This window comes from Venturia canescens, chromosome 11 (genome assembly GCF_019457755.1).
Source record: "Venturia canescens isolate UGA chromosome 11, ASM1945775v1, whole genome shotgun sequence".
Classification (NCBI taxonomy): Eukaryota; Metazoa; Arthropoda; class Insecta; order Hymenoptera; family Ichneumonidae; genus Venturia; species Venturia canescens.
The window spans coordinates 4156850-4176830 of NC_057431.1; the positions used below are offsets into that span (position 1 = coordinate 4156850).

The following is a 19981-nucleotide window of genomic DNA, read 5'->3' on the forward strand; positions in this document are numbered from 1 at the left end:
AAAATTCGTTAAATTCGAAATTTAAATAATTGTGCATGGATCTCCTCTCTTTTCTCAAGTTGCTCGATAATTCTCGTACGATTTGCTGCGAGGGGGTCAAGGAGCAACGACGAAAGAACCGACGTATCAGTATGTGTCAGAAATCAACGAGGCGAGAACGTTCGATTCCTCTCGATGCGTATTAATCGACGCGGGAGGAACGAAATAAATGTTACCGAGACGAAAGAAATTGAGAAAATTATCGATTTAGTGTTTTATAAGGTGTGCAACCGATATTGTTTTCCGAAAATTGGAGGCTCAAAAATAGTAGTTGGTAAGCGTCGAGTATTCGAGAATGCAGATCAAAGATAAGAGAGCAATCGTCACTGGAGCTGCGAGCAATCTCGGAATTGCTTTCAGTCGGGAATTGCTGAGAAATGGCGCAGCGGTAAGAAGTTTGTTTTAAATGAAATTCTTTTCGTTTAAATTTTGAACTGAAAAAGGTGCATTTACGCAGTGCGTCGTAATGATCGATATTCGGGAATCGATCGGGCAATCGGCGACTGACCGACTCAACGCGGAATTCGGCCAAAACAGGGCTGTTTTTGTTCCCTGTAACGTCAGCCAAAACACGGAATTCGATGGTAATCCTTTGACGGACGTGCGATTATACTGAAATGTTTAAATGTAAAATTTAATGTCGATCGAATGTTGCAGCCGTTTTTAAGAATGCCGTTACGAAACTCGGCGGGCTGGATATACTCGTGAACAATGCTCAAGTCGTGAACGAAGACGACTATTCAAAAGCGATCGAAGTTAACGTTGTGCGTATATATAATGCTGGGAAACCGTATTGGACAGATTGGTATACGAACGAGGAGTTGACGATTAAATGATTTTTTAATCGCAGACGGCGGTTGTACGTGGAACTTTCTTGGCGGTTCAACAAATGGGCAAAGACAACGGTGGCAAAGGTGGTATCGTCGTTAATATCGCTTCGGTTCTTGGCCTCGAAGCCTGTCCACAACTGCCCGTTTATTCGACCACCAAACACGCCGTCATAAGTTTCAGTCGATCATATTCCGTGGGTATATTCTTTCAATAAACTTTGTTTCATCAATTTTCCCGGCCTCGATTTTAGGCTCATTTTTAATTTCGAATAATCAGCAACCGTACCATTATCGTCGAACCGGAGTCAGAATCGTCGTTCTCTGTCCCGGAATTTCGGAAACACCGGTTTTGGAAAATCTCGAAAATCTCGAGTCCGACAGCAGCGATTCCGATAACATCGAAGCCTTGGATATTTCCAGCTCCGTCGGCCCGAATATTCATCCGCAAAGGTGAAGTATATTTTCTTCGCATTCGCTAAATAATTATTTTTATTATCAATTATAAATATCATTGATATTATCGTCGTCGATCGTCTTATTCGAAAAAACAAAAAACGACAGAAATGCGCGTCTTTGGAGAAGACACGAGTCCTCGAAACAACCGATCCGTGGTAAATGTAGACATTGGAAATTTCGGCCGGTATCAGGAACGCATGAGTATGAAAGAGGTCGTTGGTCCCCCACCCCTGTGTCTGGCTGCTAACGCGAGAGAAAGAGCAGGGAGGCGCGAGGAGTGACGCAGCAGCTAACAACGCGCGCAGGGCCGTTGATCATTGAGACTGAAAAATGAATTAAAAATTACATATGTCGGTCGGATGAGCTAACATTTACCGGCGTATGATGAAAGCTGCTCTTGCGTGGATCGAATAAAAAATCATGAAATCCATCTTAAACTCTTTTGGTTTTTCTGTCGAAGATTGGAAACCGTGGCTCATGGCTTGGTGTACGCGATAAGGTGTGCTCAAAACGGAAGTATTTGGGTGAGCGAGGATGGTCAACCGGTCTACCAGGTCCAATTGCCGGACGCGATGCCACAAAAAGAAATTAATGAAGAGATGCCCAATATGGAAGCTCTCTGAATAAATTGGCACTGACTCAATTATATCATCATAATTACGAAGTGAAACATTTGCTTTGATAAAGAAATTTTGTAAAAACGAATAAAAATAGACAGAATTAATCATTTATTCACCTTTTGACACAATCATTGTTTGCGTTCAATTCCATAATCAATTATCCAGTCACAACGCAAACAAATATTCGACCGCTTCGACCATTTTTCGTGCAGACTCTCCAGAAACGGGGATAAACAAAAACAGGAAAAATAAGAAAAATTGGTATAAAGTCTGACTCGTTGATACCCGGGTTCGAGGGAAACGATATTTTTATGAGCAACCGGTCATGCATCGTTTTATCGCGCACGTATAGGGGTGCACTCTTCGAAGATTATTGAAATATTTGTTTGTGAAATGTCTGACAGAGATACGAGTAAAAAATATATTATATAAAAGATATTTTAATTCCGCATCGAATTTCGTCAAGGGGGTCTCTTCTTCTCAAGAGCGGAACAAAAAAGCGAAATTAAAAAAAAAAAAAATCTCATTCGTCCGCGGGAGTCGAGTTCCCTTATCGTCAAACGTCAAAAGTGCACGGATACACCGAATTTTTCGTTCATTCGTCAAGCGATAAAACTCGCTCTCAACGCTTTGCAACCAGCCACCGGACTAACGCGCAATTGGTACTTCTTTTTATCTCTTTTTTTTTTTTTCTATGTATACGTGTCATCCCGCGTCGTCAAGCTCGGATATCACGAAAAGTTTGTGTAAACATTCGAGCTCCGTTCAGAAGAAAGTGTCAAATCATCGAAAATCTATTTTTCTATTCGATCTCCGTTATGCACGATGATAAAATATTTTGAAAGATTTTTGTTTGCCAGAGTGAAATTTCAACCCGTTACAGGCTGCTTGGCCTCGAGCATTCTTATTCGAAATCAATTATTTTCGAAAATTTCACCCGCGAGAAGCGATCAACTTTGAAGCTTTTTAGTTTCTCAAAATTAAAGCTCGCAAATTTTTTTATCTTTCTCCAAGGACTCAATTGTTTTGATAAAACGAAAACCGAGGCGGGAGGGGCTGAAACACACATACGGAGACGTCGTCTGCGATAAACCGCTGGAATATAAATAATAAAACGGGGGCAAAAAGGGCGTACGCGTGCTGGCCTCGCTGTCGCGTCGCGGGCCGCGCGGTGTCAACGTTTCTTCTCGGAGAGACACGCGTTTTCCCAACACTATCGCGTGTCCGAGATTCGCTACAATGAAAATAAAAACAAAATGCAAGGAAGACGAATGCAAAAATTCGAAAAACGAATATCAACGAACGGGAAAAAAAATGTTCAATTTCAGAGCGATGATAATAATAATTAAGTCGGAGAATAACGATTAACGAGGCGGTGTAAATAAAAAAGGAATAAAAAAAAAAAAAACTGAAACAATCGGTGCTCCGAACTCGTACGGCTTTTATCACAGATAGAAACGAATCTTCGAGCATGAGTAAGACGCAGCGATCGAACTTCTATTTTCAGTATTATAAAAGCTATCTTGTTCTTCTCGCGCGCGGGTATAAAGTTCAGAGGCGGTATCGACGCATCGCTCGATGGTCAAAGGCCAATTTCCCTTTTCCCTCTCTCTCTCTCTCCAAATTTTCTGGATCGAATCGTCTCGAGAGTTGTATATAGGGAAAAAAGCTCTGATCGAAACTATTCCTGAGCTGCTTGGGGAGGAAAAAGGTGTCGCCTTTTGGGGGAGAAAGCGGGGTTATACATCGATGCGCGAAACCATTCGAATTCGAAGTGATCGAAAAAAAGCCGAAAGAGTTTTTTTCCAAAATTTCCAAATGCTGCCTGACGACGAAAACTTATGAAAGACAAACGTCGGGGAAAACCTTGAAAGCGTGTATAGAAAATTTTTGTCGCAGCTGCGCGTTGTTTTTCCTTCTGAGAAAATGAGACCGAGCGCTCTTGAACTCGGAAGGCGCGATCGGGGGGAAAACTGAGAAAATTGTGGAATGCGAAGGAGTTTGAAAAAGAAAGAAATTAGCGGGGCCCGTAATCGCGATAAGCCGGAAGAAAGAGCGGCGCGCGCGCGTGATTCGATAACGAGGCATCGCGATGAAATTTTTGCTTAGTTGGCACGCCGCGCTGCATATATCTTGACAACAATATACGCATATATAAGTATAGAGAGAAAGAAATTGATACGCCACTTTTGCTTCCCTCTCGCGAGATTGCGGGAAATCTTACGTGCATAAAATTTGTTCGACCTTTCGGCGATCGGGTCACGCGCGTCAAGATCCATAACGAACGCGATCAGTCGCGTGGATCCCATATCCAGTTTATTATAACCAGTTCTCCTTCTCTTCGCGTATAAATACCATCCGACACGACTCTTGTAAGTTTAGTCGCATTCGAGTACCGCCGAGAAACCTCTCGAATTCGCTAATTCGCCGAACAATCCGTTCTTCTCGCTATTCGTTGCTCTTCCGATACTCCGTTTCATAGAAAAAAAAAAAAAAAAAAATGGGTACGCTCGAGCGCTGTTTCTGTCATGATACTTATTCGCGCTTTTGATTAATGATCCATCAAATTTTTCCTTTTAGCTGAAAACTCGTCGGAATATGTGCAGTACCAAAAAAGTCGGCGAACATCAGCCTCGGAAAAGGCGAAAGAGCTCGAGCTGATAAACGGTCTTGTTTGTGGCAAAAACGTTGTAATAACCGGTGGAGCAGCTGGTCTCGGTTACGCCTTTGTCAAACACTTTATACAGCACGGCGCGAGTGTGAGTGCGAAGAAAGAGCAAACTGTATTTTGACCCTTTCCCTACTGAATCGCATTCAATTTGTGGAGGAGCAAAAGTAAAGAAAGATAAAAAAAAAAAAATCATTTTCTCAAGGCAGATGGTAATGATTTTCGACATCGATTCCGAGGCTGGTGCTCAAGCTGTAAAAGCGGTCGAAAAGACTTACGGATGTGGAAAGGTGCAATTCGTTAAATGTGACACCACCAGTCGCGAACAAATAGCGGGTGAGTTGTGGCAAAAATTTGAATTCTCGTTTACGCAGAAAGACGGGGAAACATGGAGATTGTGTATGGGGGAAATTGCCTTCTTCTCGCAGACGCTTTCGTCAGAGCCAATGAGAGGTTCGAAGGTGGAATCGACATTGTCATAAACAACGCTGGTGTTTTGGACGAGCGCAGATGGGAACGCGAAATAGCGGTCAATATTGTAAGGGAATTTAAATGAGCGATCAGTAAGTTAAGTGGATTCGAATGAAGAAATTGAGGTGACGCGAAACGCTCCTCGTAATTGATCGTTTCAGGGCGGTATGGTAAACGTTGCGAGTCTCGCGATGTACTACATGGGAAAGGATCAAGCCGGACACGGCGGAGTTCTCGTAAATATTGCGCAACACATAGATTACCGGTGGACCGCACAATTACCCGTGTACACCGCTACCAAACACGCTATCATCGGACTCTCGCAATCCCTCGGCGTAAGTACGAATACGTCGATGAAAATTCGATGGAAAATTATGGTGAGTGATTTTTGAATAATTTATCATCCGAAGGCTCCGTACCACGTGAAGAAAACTGGAGTTCGAGCGATGACGCTCTGCCCGGGCTTGACCGAGACTGCCTTGACGATCAACAGCCCGAATCGTCTTTTATCACGAGTCATGAAGGCTGACTTTGTGAAAAATCTCGAAGAGCTCTCTATACAGACGTGAGTATATTCAACAATTGAAAGCCCAAACATATACCGCGTATACGCGCTCGTTCATATTATCGTTCAATATCGATTTGATTATTTTTTCGCAGGCCATACGTCGTGGCCCAGGGATTAATGTCAGTTCTGAAGGGTGGACGTTCCGGAAGCACGTGGGTCGTCGAAAATGGTCGCGCGGCCTACGAGGTTTACACACCGGCCTACAGATCGTTGCGTCGTTGTTACAAAAACAATTTCGTCATAGTGGAGCAGAGCAAAGTGACGAGAGGTCGACCGATACGCGAAGTCTGTGACAACACGAGAACCGGACTTATGAGTTGCGCTTGAAAAAGCTTCTCGAACTAAACAAACCCAAACTCATTTTTATTCAAACAAAGTTATACGTTTCTCAAGGCTGTACTACGTTGCGCGCCTCCGCAGTTTTCAAGTTGAGTATTCACCCGAGACGTCGATAAAAAATCCTCGATTTTCCAACGAATAACGAAACTTGAACTAGACGGAAGATATATAAAAGAAAGAAACTCTGTTGAAATTTCATCATCTCAGTATTATTCAGCATCATTTGAATCACAACAGCTGTACAAAAACAAATTTTTCAGCTCCATTTTTCACCGTATACTAAGGAGTCTTTATTATTCATTACAATTATTGGTTTTTTCTTCTTCTCCCTAATTCTCGAGCCCGCTGGATTACCCAAATTTATAGTTTTTCATAGTTTTTTTTTTTTTTTTACTTCGTTTTTATATAATTCATTACGAGCGAGCAATGGCGAACGTCTATTTTTTTCTATTCATTACGCTTTTTTATGTCTCCTGTTAATCGAATATTTCAACTAAGTTCTATAGGCTTTTATGAATATGTTAATGCATACATAAGACGGGACCTTCTTGGAGGACCATACAAAAATAACAGCCGCTTAACAAATTATCGCATTTCGTATCATTCTTTCCTCGCCTAAAATCCCCTGTCACTCTCTCTCTCTCTCTCTCTCCGAGATTTTTTTTTTTCGTTTATGAAAGTATTGAAATCCTTTTGTTTCGAACTGATTTCGGTTTAGTCGGTTTCTATGCGAGTGGTTCTGACTTTTTTTATTCCTCCCGTATCGTTTAGTGTTACTGTTCCACTCAATTTTGCTTCTATCTTCGATTCTCGTGGATCGTTCAATTATTCTGCATTTCCAAATGTTCTTCATTGTTCAATAACGTGTTTTGTAAAACTGCTGAAGAATACATTTTTTAAAACGCATCGTTAGGAGGTTTTTTTTTTTTTATTATTTTTATACCATTCTCATTCCTATTTCCCAACTATATTTATAAGTTCCATTCTTTCGTTCTCCAAACGCGGGAGGAAACGTAATAAAAATGGAGCACATTTATATTTTCATACTACACAATTTATTTCGCCGTTTTTCGTTTTGTTCTTGAAACTCATCAACGCTTTTGTCTTCCTCCAATCACGAGGGAGAAAACAGAAAACAAACCTACAACTTGCCTTGAATATGTTTACAATTTTTCTCATTCCTCCGTATCGTTTTTCACTTTCTTCCAATCGCATATTTATACCGGGACACTCGTAAGAACGCTTTGTTGTACGTGATCGTACGAACGTTTTCATTTTCTTTTTATTTTTAAATATTTCGTTCGCCTAATTGTGTTCGCTTGTTCGGAAACGGAAAAAACAATCGATAAATTGAAAGAAGCACACCCTGTGCGTGCAGAGCAAGTATCGTAAAAGTAAAAACTAACTAAATTCTCTAGCGTGAACAAAATCCAAAAAAGCTCGATGTTTTCTTCGCTCCCTCTTCAATTTCTACATCATTGGTCTTTTTCTGATAAATCATTTTCGCAGAGTCAATTATAATCTTAAATGAATTAAATAAATATTTCCCTTGCTTTCCTCGTTCCAAGGAATGTATGGGACCTTTCGCATTAACATTGCAAACATAAGACAATCGTCGATCAATTTGAATTCCCTTTTTTTTTCATGCCAAATATATGCGGACAAGAATTCCACGTTTCCTCGATATCCGTCCATGGAAAATTCGAACGCATCGACGGTGATGGAACTGGGCAGAATCTCAAGATATTCCGCGAAACGTCCCATACGCGATAACCAAGATTATCTATTTTTCTCACGTTAGCTCATTTTTTTTATCAAACTCATTTTCATTGAATTCTCTCCTCGCGTCAATGAAGTCATAGGAAAAAAAAAAAAACAAAACAAAATGACAATATTTATAATAATGTTACAGAAATTTCCTGAGAAACGATTTCTTCCCCGAGAATCTCATTCGCTTCTCCAGAAAGTTTCTTTTTCCTCGTTGGAAATGTGACTAAATTACTTGTTCCTCGAGCAGCTTTTATTCGATATTTATGCTGAGAATTTGTTCAAATTCCCAATTTGAATTTTTCTACCACGCGGATTAAACGGAAGTGGTAATAAATTTACATACTTTTTTTTTCAATTGAGTCTCACTGTTTTATTTCTCGGAAGTTGTAAGAAACAATTATATTTATATTTTCACGAATTACTCTCGTTTTCTCTCTCATTTTATTTTTTGTTTATTTTTTTACAGCCATGGACAATTGATACCAATTTATTATGAATTATTCGGTCGTACGCAATAGTCCGGTCCCTCGAGACTCGTTCCTCGAAAAAAGAGCAAAAATTTTTAATATCCATCAACTACCGACGAACGGACACGATCCAACTATTCCCAAAAATGTCCAGCATTATTCATGAAAAAAATCGCTTTTTGTCAAAACAACGTATTTTTTTTCTGTACCGCCTTTCTTATCAATTGCCATTCCAGAATATTTTTCTCTTATTTTCAAAAGAACGAGATAAAACGGGAGAGAGAGAGAGAGAGATAGAGAGAGAGAGAGAGAGAGAGAGAAAACTGATCGTTGCGTCGGACGGTCGGGAAAACTCGCGCGAAATTTACGAAAAAAAAAAAGTAAACAAATAATTTCGTTCGCATGCTATTTTCAATATATAACTCTCCTCCCTCATTATCCTTTTTCCTTTTCTAATTCTAAATTCTGTTCGCGTTGATCCCACGTTAAAAAAAAAACGAAAAAATGTGATTATTGTTATTGTGATTAATGAAACAAACTCCATCAATGATTGACCGACTCGAGAGGCTCGATTACCTCTTTTTGTGGATTTCGGAACAAATTTTTACTCTTCCCCAAATTGTCTTATTTTTCAGAAAAAAATAAAAAAAAATAATATTTATATATTCCTCGAATCCCATGGTTCTTCAGTCTGTCGGCAAAGTCGATTGTTTCTTACTTTTTGTGTAAATCAAGTACGAAAGACAGAGACGAATTTTCTTAATTCCACCTTTTCATTTTTTGCTCATCTTCATCTTACTTTTTGAGGCGATAAGAAAGCCCTTTTTGAGAAACCTCCGGTACAACTCTCATCTGTCTTTCGTCTCTGTACTCTTTCTTGTTTGACTTTTATGAGTGTTCTTTATCCTTTTATTATTCGGGGGCGAAGAACGTATCCGTAAAAATCTTAAATTCTAAGTAAATACTTATTTAGAAGTGTCGCGTTGTTTCATCTTCTTATCTTTATCTCATATTCCTGTTTTTCAATTTTTCTTTCGCCTTCTTTCTTTTCTACTTCCTTCATGTTTTGTTTGTTTCAAATATCATTAAGAATTCTATACACAAATTCCCAGTCAATCGTTCATTCGAGTCAGAATTTTTTTTTGGCAAATCGATGGAATTCTTGAAAAAAAATCCAATTTTCATCATCGTATTTCGATTGTACGTTCTCTCTTCTTAATTATGATAGCTTGTAATCGCTTCGGAGATCTGAAAAAAGTCTATGGCTGAAATTCACCGGAGTATATGAATGAATCTTGAAATTCTGGCTGAAAGCACAATCGACCGAAAAATAATGTAGAAAAAAAAATCGAAAAATATTTTTTTTTTTTTTTTTTTTTTTTTTTTAAGAATTATCGGTCAAAAAAAGTCAGGGGTGAATTTTTTTTCGAATAATTTTGCGAGAAGTAGGTTCTACGCGGTACCCGTAACCAGACGGCCGGTCGAGTTTTGTTGCTGATTCACGGAGGACGAAGATTGTTCGTTGTTGGCACGATTCTGGTTGCCTGTCTGGATTTGCTGTTGTTGGTTTCCTTGAGGTTTGCGATTTCCCGTGCCGCGTTGACCCCGATAACCTCCGCGAAAACCACCAGGACCACCAGGACCACCCGGACCCATTGCCTGAGGTCCAAGGCCCATTGGTCCTATGTTTCCTCCACCTCCGCCGCCGCCGCCACCGCGATAAATTCCACCCATACCGCGATAATATCCACGTCCTCGAAAACCTCCTCGTCTCGTAGAAGCCACGCCGAACGTTTCAGAATTTAATTTTCGTTCTTTTCTCCAGTCGGTACGCTGCGATCTTCTGCGAACAAATTTACCCGAGAGATGTGGAATCGTGTTTCGATTCCAAATTACGTGAGACTTTTGTTCCTCAACGATACGTTTTTTGTTTTTCCATTTTTATACTGATTGCGTGCAATTTTTGGGTATCCAAGAATCGAACACTTTTGGTCAAATCGTTTCAGTGTTGCAAAACAATTAGGCATTTAAGATGCTCAATATTGGATGAGAAACATAAGAATATTTGAGTAGCATTCAAAATCATTCACTGAAAATAACGAAAAATCTTTCTTTCTTGGGTTTTTTTTTTCAGGGCCATGATGAAATTACTAACCCTTTACTCCTCTCGACAGCTTCACAGCTGATATTGTCGAAAAAAGATTTCGATTTGTCGTAATGCACAACGTCTGAATCTTCCTCGGGCTCGCCCTCGCCAGCTCCTGTCTCATTGCCACTGTCATCTTTCTTTTCGTTCTCGGTACCGGCGTCGATCTTCGCTTTAGCCAATCGAGATCTATAATGGAAGATTCATTAACAACAGTTTGGAAAAGTGTTGGAATTAAAAATAAATAGCTTAAGGAAAAATGTAGTTACGATGAATAAATCAAACACTGCATAGAAGCGTTGATTTTCGTACCGTAACACTTTTATTTTGCATGGTATCCACATTCGTCGTTTCACTAGAATAATGTGAAACGAACCCGGCACAAACCATGCGATTTTCAAATATTCAACGAATGTATTTTTTTTTTTTTGTTTCATTCAAATAATTTAATCGTGGTTATTTATGAGGGACAATTATTCTGAATCTCTGATCGAAGAATTAGAAGGAAAAACTGGTTACCTCAGCTCCTCGAATTCGGTATTGGCCTGTTCGAAATCGTAATCGTTGTCAAATTTGAGAGTATTTTTCGGTTTGGCACCAGTATTGCCAGGCTGATTGGTACGATAAACACCGCGTCCACCACGACTTCCTCGACCTCCTCGCATGTTACCGCCGCGAGCGATCCAGCCACCGCGTTGACCACGTCCTGCGTGTATACCTTGAGGATGTCCCTGTTCATGCAATTGACCATCTTGCTTCATCGCCTCGTGTTTTCTCTCAGAGTATTGACCCATCCCACGTGCGGTCCTTCCGCTTCCGGGACTAAATGAATAAAACAAGAATTGATCGAGTTAACGAATCAACAACAAACAACAACTGTTTTTCAGGATAAAATTTTTTTTCCTCATTCGTTCCTTACCTATCACGACCACGACGCGGTGGCTGAACGGCTCTGTTATGACTCTGATCACCGAACTTGGACATCATGCTATGCGATTGGTGCAACTGCGCTTGCTGTTGCTGCGGTTGCTGCTGCTGGTGATGGTGTTGTTGTTGATGTTGGGCGGCTTGATGACCAACCTGGACACCCTGATCGATCGTTGGACTTTTTCTCGTCAGTAAAGACGAAGTGGGAGTCGTCGAACGAGAACCTCCGCTAATCAGATCCAGAACACCTTTTTTCAAAGGAAAATCACATCAGCATTTTAGAAAATCAATTTTTAATGTTCAGGTTCAAAAATGGTGGATTTATTTTTTTCAACGGAATCAACAAAATCTTTTTGATGAACATTTGAACTGAATACGATTTCTACAAAAATCGAAAAATCCACAAGCTACTAAATAAGGCAAAGCAAAGCTCATTCCCAAACTAAAATCCAAATAATAGTAGAGTTCGGACGACACAAACGGAAAAAACATGCAAAAAATTCTCATGGAAGATGATAGCATCAATGTGTAAATAAGTTAAAAAATTCGTTCAAACCTTTGGTGCGCCATAATGCGAGAAAAGAGTGCTTCGTGAAATAAAAAAAATAGCAAGCTCATTTAAAATTTTCAAAAAATTGATTACAAACGCACTATTGAAAATGATAAAATATGCCGACATGACGACAGCGATTGCATAGCGAATTAAAAAGAAAACAAGCAATAAAAAAAATGTTTAATTCATAAACTTTACACAGGTTCGAAAGGATTCATGTAAGAAAACAAAAATAAGGAAATGGAAGCGCATCCGGTACAAGCAAAGAAGGCGATAATCGTCGATTCGTCAAGCACATCAGCATCGGCATGGGGCATGCCTGACCCGGCAGCAAGAATGAAAGCAAACTAACTTGCGAAGAGGAGACAAAATTAAATAAGACATTTTTACCATCTTCCAGAGATTGATCTTTAGTCAACGGCTTAACGTTGGCCGTTGGTAGTGTGTTCGGTATAGCGATGACGTTCGGTTCCCCGACAAATCCCGAGTTCAACTCACTTGGGGGTTTGCTCATCGGCCCTCGAGGGTCCCTTGCGCCACCTGGCATACCCATTACCGGCCCCATCGCTCCAATTGCTATACCGTACGGTCCGCCATACTGTCCACCCATCGGACCCATTTGACCCATCATCGGATGACCATAACCCGGCTGTGGCTGATACGATTGTTGTCCCATCGACGGTTGCACCGTCATCTTTATTTTTCATTCAAACATCAAATTTTTCTTGTTACACTACTGTTTCAAAAAACTCAAACATTTTTTTTATATATTTTACCATGCTTGAAAACGAATTTTTTAATCCTTTTCCGGAATGATTAATTTTTTGCAATTCTTTTTTTTTTCAATAAACCAGGCAATGAATAGTTATTAAATCGAATGATTTGTTGAAAAATTATTAATATTACCTGCACAATTGCTGGATCATTTGGGATATTGTTGACATTATTGACCACCCTGATATCCTTGATATCAGAGCCCCGGAACAGTATGTATTCATAAACTTGATTTTGAGGTGCTACTGGGAACTGAGTCTCACGATCTTCTGTGCCGAATGATCGCACTGTAACACACGTGTCATTTCAAATTTGCAGAACTTTTCAGCATATTTAACGTCAAATAATTTTGGTAGCAAAACAATTTTATTTTCTGAAAATTTATAACTATTTTATAAAAGAATTGGAAAGCTTTTATATAATTGTCCTCAATTGCATTAATTTTCAATCAAACGGCTGCACGATGAATTAATTTTTTCCACATCGATTTGATAATTACAATTGTTAATTAAAATTATAACTAAAAACAATTTTTTTTTTCAATTTAAAGATATTTTTCACAAATACAAATTCCGTTCCAATAAATTTGTTCTGAAACAGCGCCTTAAATTAATCATAAATACTTTGAAAATCTTATCTGCAAACGGAATTGCCTTTATTACTGAAAACTCAAAATTTCTAACGGTTTTTGGAAGAGCCAGTAAGTTTTTGAGTATTAAGAGTGAAATTCGAATACAACGAGATCATCAATATTGTCCAAGAGGGCAAGGACATATTGAAGAACTTTGTAAACAAAGGCTCCATATTCAAACCTAATATATATATATGTATATGGTGGATACACACACTCACACACACACACACGCACGCACGCACGCACGCACATTTATTTATAGATATATAGGATACAATGGTGAGATTAAAATTGTTTGTGAGAAGACAAAGACCTCAGGCATGCAAAAAAAAAAATACATCGAAAGATCAACGTCAATAAACTCTCACGAAAAGTTCAGTCCTGAAAATGTGCTCAAAACCCTTCAATTCTGCTGTATTCAGTGAATTCTGAATAAATTCGAAAATTCTCGATCAAAAATGACTATTAAATTCAATTTTGATCACATTCACAATATTATTTTGCGCAACGTGGAAGGGGATCTATGAAAACTCGTGATTTTCGTTCCATTTCAGTACAGGCCCTCTTCATATATTTCTTTCGTATAATACGAAAGAAATTTTGGAGAAGTATGATTTGTTGAAAATTTTTAGATATCTCGATAGCGGTTTTCCATAATTAACATAACAAATATTAATTTTCAAAAACGTTGAAATTCGAAACGCGTTTTTCTCGTTTTTGAGGCGAAATGCGAATCGGAGAAGACGAGGAAACGCGAACGCGAGAGCGAGTGGGCAAAAACGCACCGGAAGTTGGATAAAAAGTATCAAAATGAGTTCCGACAAAGTGGGTGTTGAAATGGGCTTTGGGGAAAAAAAAGCGTTTAATCGGTAAAAAAAAAAAAAAAAAAAGACCGGGAAGAGAAGCTTGGGACGATGATGTTATGCTTCCGTACGGGTATATCGATTATCGGCATCCATCTTGGTTTTCTTCTATCACGTAGTATGTTTCATCATATAGTTTAAAACGAAATGTGAAAAAAAACTCACCGCTAGCGAGAGCAATTGTACACTCCTGGGGATCAACCGTGAACAAACGTCCCTCGTATCTTATATCAGCCTTCGAAATAAGGCTTATCTTGGAGCCGAGCTCCGGCATTCCAGCGCTCATTTTTATATCTACTCTCTTCTACCCTTTTATACTTAATAATCGTCACGATTGATGCGATCTTACAGGAGTCACGACACCATCTGACCCACACCACACGCAACCAACCAACGGCAACGACACCCCAAGATTTTACCACCAACGCTCTCTCCCTCCTCCTCCGCTCTTCTCTTTTATCTCTTTCTCACTCTCTTCAGTCGGGGGAGATTGTCATACACTGTCGCCAACTTTTGAAAATCTCATTTGCTGCTCTACGCATGCGTCAGAAACGACGCCTTCTGTTTCACGACAATTCAGGCGCGGGACCACCAGAGGGATAATTGATCATTTCAATTTGAGAAATTTTTTAGGAGTATTTGTTAGCCTCTATATTATCTATTTTATCCTTTTTATTCTTTATACGTCGATTGAATAAAAATTCTTTATTAACCCATTATATCGTTCAATTTGAGAAAGAAACCAACGTCATTTTTATCTAGCATCATCATCATATATACAGTGGTGGACCTTTACCTTTATGTAGATGCGCTCAAAGCCCTTTGTACCTGAAAAATATTATTATCAGATAATTTCCCTAGGTGGCGTTCATGAAGCGTTGCGTGCGTTTGGTGCGTTTTATATATCTCGTCAGCGCTTTCGGCTTTCGGTTTTCGGTCGATAGAATATTTTTTTATTCGATCAAACCTTCAATAGTGACGGACACGAGGATCCTTTTTTCACGGTTTCAAAAATCTTGAAGCCCCGCTAAATACGACGCAGAAATCAATCACGATCAAGCAAGTGAAGTTATTCGATCTTTTTATTTGCAATTTTTTTTTCCCCATAGCGTCGAGAACTGTTTTTCGTTGTGTAGTGTCGGCAAAAGATTCGACGCCTAACCTTTATCAAATCTCATGCAAATCCTTCTAGCCAAGTTTCAACATTTTTGAGAAAAAATATTTCTCGTAATATTTTCCGGATTGTTCAGTCAAGACTTTTAGAACAACACATATAACATCGTTCCAAGTTCAACAAATAGGATATTGATTACATTATTTTGCCCCTAATATATTTTCCTCATAACCTTAAAATTTATGGAATTTTTCAAAATTTGTCTTTTTCAATGCCAAAAATCAATTCTTAGATTTTTTCACAATTTTATTTGAGCATAAATTATGTAAAAACTATCTCAAAACTGGAACACCGTATATATAATTGCACAAGATCGATTCCTTTTATTAAGAAATTAATATAAAAATTATTTTACCTTTTCTATATGTTTTTGTAATTTTTTCATAGTGATCTATCATGAGATGTTGAAAAATTGATGAAAAAAAGGCTCCCTCCCCGATTTTCAAAATTTTTAACAAACAGTTTCGATACCTAATTTGTTTTTTTAACCTTTCAGAATGTCAGGTCGAGAGGGTGGCAAAAAGAAACCATTAAAGGCACCTAAGAAGGATGTCAAGGATTTGGACGATGAGGATTTGGCTTTTAAGCAAAAGCAGAAAGAAACTCAAAAACTCTTGGCTGAGGCACAGAAAAAGGCTGGACAAAAAGGGCCATTAGTTACGGGTGGAATAAAAAAATCTGGCAAAAAATGATGAAGCTTTCAAACAAACAAAAAACAAAAAATGATCGCCTTAAAGAATTGTGAGAAAGACTTAAAATACAAACAAATGAAACGTAGTTCAACGTCAATTTACAAGGATTCAAAACTGCCACGTCTTCTCAATTTTGACTATTCTTTCTCTGTTTCTGCACCTGTCTCTATGTATACTCTGCCTTGTAACAAACAATTCTTATTTGTAAATAAAGTTATATGAAAAACTATGTTTTTTGACAAAAAAATTTTAATTTTTTCTTATATTATTGTTTATAATGTTTCATCGTTTTTACCAACGAATATCAAAAGAGAAAGGAACTCGATTACTCATTGAATGAAAGCGTTTCTTTCAAATATAGATTCTCTTATTTAATTATTGAGGAGAAAGTTTGCAAGGCAAGTTCCAGCTTTTTATCGCTCGAGTTTTTTCTGATTTCCTTCGAGCCGGCTTTGATCTTCGCTCTGCAGCGAATTGACCATACAACCATGTGGTTTTCATTCTAGTTTACAAACGACAGATTGAATTTAGACAAATTAAATTCTCCCTCAGAATGTCACAGCCCATGTTTGTATAGCTTTGTAGGGTGCCGGGCGGCAAGTAAGGAGGTTTTTTGAGTTTGGGTTTCATCGCTATATATCCTCGAGCAGAGTGTTCATTCGACTTTCCCAAAAAGTTTTGAGATATAACATGAAAACTTTCCATGCTCTGGCAAAATTGATCCATTCCCTATTTTCTCGTGAATCTTAAGAATATTCTTCTGTTTACAGAAATGGACCGGCAGCCTGTGCTATGGCGATACAGTTGTATTGTCATACCCATCGAGAATATCCCCAGTGGATTCTTGTCGGCAACTGGAGACTGCAAAATTTTAGAAAATCCTTATATCCGGCAAAGGATAAGGGCAGCGCTGAAAAAGACCGCAGCGATAAGGAAACAACGATGATGTACCCATCCATATACTTTGCAACAATTCGTACGGAAATAGGTAAGCGTCACCAAATATAAAATTTTTTTATTATTCACTTAAAAACAACGATTACGAATCTCTTTCCAACACTCAATTATTTCCAATCATAAGCAAAAGATGGACATCAACGTACATATTGTAATTATCCTCTAATAAAATTCAAATAGACCAATTCCAAATTAAAAAGAAATTTCATTTGTTTCGCTCCTCTTATTGCAAATAACTTTCAACCTTTTTATTTTTAAACAGTTTGAGATTTTGTTCTCTCTAGGTCCTCGACTTGACGGTAAATCCAACAAAGTTCAATGAGACAAGCTGCGACTGTGAAAAACTTCGATTCGTCTATCGATATTTGCGGGATTAAAAACAACCGGGGAAAATCGATTGCTGCTCGAGCACGAAAAAAAATTACGTGAATGCACCACTTCCAGCGAACCGGGAATATCGAAATTTTCCAACGAAACGAACAAGCCTTAGATTCTTGTCGGAATGTCATTGAAACTCGCGCGGTGCAATTGCGAAAGCTTGCTCAACCTGCTGGATCTTCGTTGCATCCTGCCTCGGCGTTTCTCTTCTCTTTCCATTTATCACGTTCTCTACTGCATACAAAAAAAAAAAACAATAGAAAAAAAGTGCGACTACGATTGAAACACCAACAACCACTCGCACTCAACAACGCAAACACTGAATTACTCAATGGAGATGTTTCCCCAAAACAGACCCGAATAGAGAGGACTGAATCGTTCCATCATACGAGAAAAGCTTGAACCCTTTGTGCTTTTATTTATTTATTTTCTTCTACCTCTCGTATTTCAATCCCCATCATCTTTAGTTTCCTCGATCACTTCCATCAGACTTTGTTGGAAACTGTGAATTGTTGTTCTCGAAGATTCGGGCGTTGAAACAATTTCCGAACTGCTGAACGTTTATGAGTCCACGTGTGATTTGGTCATTTCATGCAAGTTGTCAAAAAATATATGTTGTCTTCGGAAGGAAAAAAACAAACTCGTGTAGCAATTGTCGAGCAAATTTTGCAAAACTTTAATCCAATAACAATACACTTAACAATAGTTTTGATTTTGTACTCTCTCATTCTCAAGGGCTTTCGCTCGATCAACACGATGATGTGTATTAAATAAGGTATTGAACGACTCTGTCGCAATCGTTTTTTTGCTCTTTTGCGAGTTCAAGGTTTTATTGAGAAACTTACGACTAAAAAAGAAAAATAAAAAAATATATTTTTTCATGTTTTTAATGCTTTGATTTTTTTTTTTATTTCAATCAGAGCTCAATGTATCATTGAGAAACTTATAACTAAAAAAGAAAAAAAGAAAAAATATTTTTTGTTGTTTTTAAAGTTTAGATTTTACTCGTGGAGTCACAGCCTAAACTCATTTATTTGCCATACGTCACGAGTTCGTGGCAATATCTCGACTAGAGAGCTCTTAATGAAAATAGCGATGAAGACGCGGCGTTATTTACTTGACCGACGGATAAAACAAAAATAATGAGTTGAAAAAATAATAAGTTGAAAAAATATATAAGTTGAGTTCTTTTTTTTTTATTTTGTCAACTTTTATCTGCGCATCTGCGCCGTCTTTTATTTTCTCTCAACTGCAAAAATAGCTGTCTCTCGTCGACAGTTAGTATTTCGAAATTTTCGATATTTGGAAGAATAGATTTTTGAAAGTTATTGTGTAACGACTGCGGGGTCCTATGCGGCAAGAACTGAAAAAAAAATGAAAAGTGCAATTTTTAAATTGGAATTAGAAGGAGAGATGAATAAATCTGTTCGCTGTTTGCGCTAATTTCGCAACTTACCCCGTCATCGATCTTGTTTGGGGAGGGTGAACGGGCCGCCTCTCTCACTGTAATTGAAATTTTACAGATTAAGCATCACAAAATTCACCCAAGCCATAAAATTATTCCGATTCACCAAAACTTTGCTGGTAAGAAAATTTTAGTGAGTTTACTCACTATACTCACCCAGGTTTTCGTTCTCCCCTATCAACTGTCAAAGTGGCACGCCATTTCCCAACTCTTGATCTCCTGAAATATAATCAACAGCATTGTTACATTATTTATGCATAATTTATCGAAAAATATCCTCGCGCCCAAACGGCGGCGCCAAAACGTAACGTACCCGTCGTCGCCATCACACACACTGCATCTCTCTCAGTTGCTTAAACTCTTATGCCCGTTTTCTCCAACGTTAATCTGAGTTTAAACTCGGTTCATCCTATCTCGAAACTATATGAAAAAAATTGAACTGAGTTTGAACCGCGTCGGAGAAAACGGCCATTAGCGCCCCTATATATTTCAACTTTAAACATTTTTCTCAACGCCAATCGTTTGACAATGTTTGTTTGGTCATAAGAACTCTAAAAAACCGAAGTTGAGAATTCCGTAAAAATTTTAGACCCATATTTGTAACTGACAAACAGTAAAACTCGTATGTAAATTGCGTTTCACGATTTATAAAATTAATTTTGGACGGCTAATTTAATGCTAAAAATAAAAATGATGTATTTATTAAAAATAAAAAAAACCACCAAGCATTTTAATTGCGCTACCACCGACCACCACGCGACCACCTTGAGATATGATGGCCCTCCGTTGACACACATGGGTCTGTCTGTGGTGTCCGGACTGTTTCTAAATTTCTCATTCTTTGTATCATTTTTCATTGAATAAAAATAATAAAGATTAATTTTTATCCATTTCCTAACGCATGTTCTCTTTCTATAGATATCAAACTACATTCCTGAATTTTTTCAGATTTTTTAAACGAGTCTAGGTATGGGAAAACATGGTATGAAACTGCTGACCCATGTGTGTATAGGGATCCGAGGTGCGAGAAAAATATGTGTGTCAACGGAGGGTTAATTATAAAAAAAGTTGAAAATTCAAAGTTGCCCGGCTAACTTTATGAAAGCCATGAAGAAAGAAGAATATCATATATGATGATGATGATCACTCTGGGCAAGACTCTGGGTTTGGGTGGTTTGGGTTTGGCGATT

General features: G+C 38.4%; 2 protein-coding genes and 2 long non-coding RNA genes across 6 annotated transcripts; 2 read left to right on the plus strand and 2 right to left on the minus strand.

Moving 5' to 3' along the window:
* The first annotated feature begins 137 nt into the window (after positions 1 to 137).
* LOC122418371 (uncharacterized) lies at positions 138 to 6579 on the plus strand. Its single transcript, XM_043432528.1, has 13 exons — positions 138 to 427; positions 497 to 623; positions 697 to 803; positions 890 to 1063; positions 1147 to 1319; positions 1786 to 1939; positions 4328 to 4418; positions 4526 to 4704; positions 4823 to 4949; positions 5042 to 5151; positions 5246 to 5419; positions 5495 to 5649; positions 5745 to 6579. Exons 1-13 carry the CDS (start codon positions 335 to 337, stop codon positions 5977 to 5979), a joined length of 1899 nt encoding a protein of 632 aa, XP_043288463.1. The 5' UTR covers positions 138 to 334; the 3' UTR covers positions 5980 to 6579.
* Positions 6179 to 14534, minus strand: tral (trailer hitch). Of its 3 annotated transcripts, none has more exons than XM_043431445.1 (7): positions 14291 to 14534; positions 12761 to 12915; positions 12245 to 12548; positions 11294 to 11549; positions 10894 to 11196; positions 10384 to 10563; positions 6179 to 10068 (listed from the first exon to the last, which is right to left on the minus strand). In XM_043431445.1, exons 1-7 carry the CDS (start codon positions 14409 to 14411, stop codon positions 9681 to 9683), a joined length of 1707 nt encoding a protein of 568 aa, XP_043287380.1. In that variant the 5' UTR covers positions 14412 to 14534; the 3' UTR covers positions 6179 to 9680. The 3 variants fall into 3 exon arrangements, with proteins under 3 accessions (XP_043287380.1, XP_043287379.1, XP_043287381.1); XM_043431444.1 differs by having other exon boundaries at positions 6179 to 10071; positions 14291 to 14532; XM_043431446.1 differs by having other exon boundaries at positions 6179 to 10071; positions 12353 to 12548; positions 14291 to 14530.
* A 1470-nt stretch (positions 14535 to 16004) lies between these two features.
* On the plus strand, positions 16005 to 17717 carry LOC122418496 (uncharacterized). The gene is made up of 2 exons (XR_006262519.1): positions 16005 to 16979; positions 17233 to 17717. It is a non-coding gene; the product is annotated as an uncharacterized lncRNA (long non-coding RNA).
* LOC122418497 (uncharacterized) lies at positions 16991 to 19953 on the minus strand. Its single transcript, XR_006262520.1, has 4 exons — positions 18948 to 19953; positions 18783 to 18829; positions 17764 to 18689; positions 16991 to 17560 (listed from the first exon to the last, which is right to left on the minus strand). It is a non-coding gene; the product is annotated as an uncharacterized lncRNA (long non-coding RNA).
* Positions 19954 to 19981: the final 28 nt, after the last annotated feature.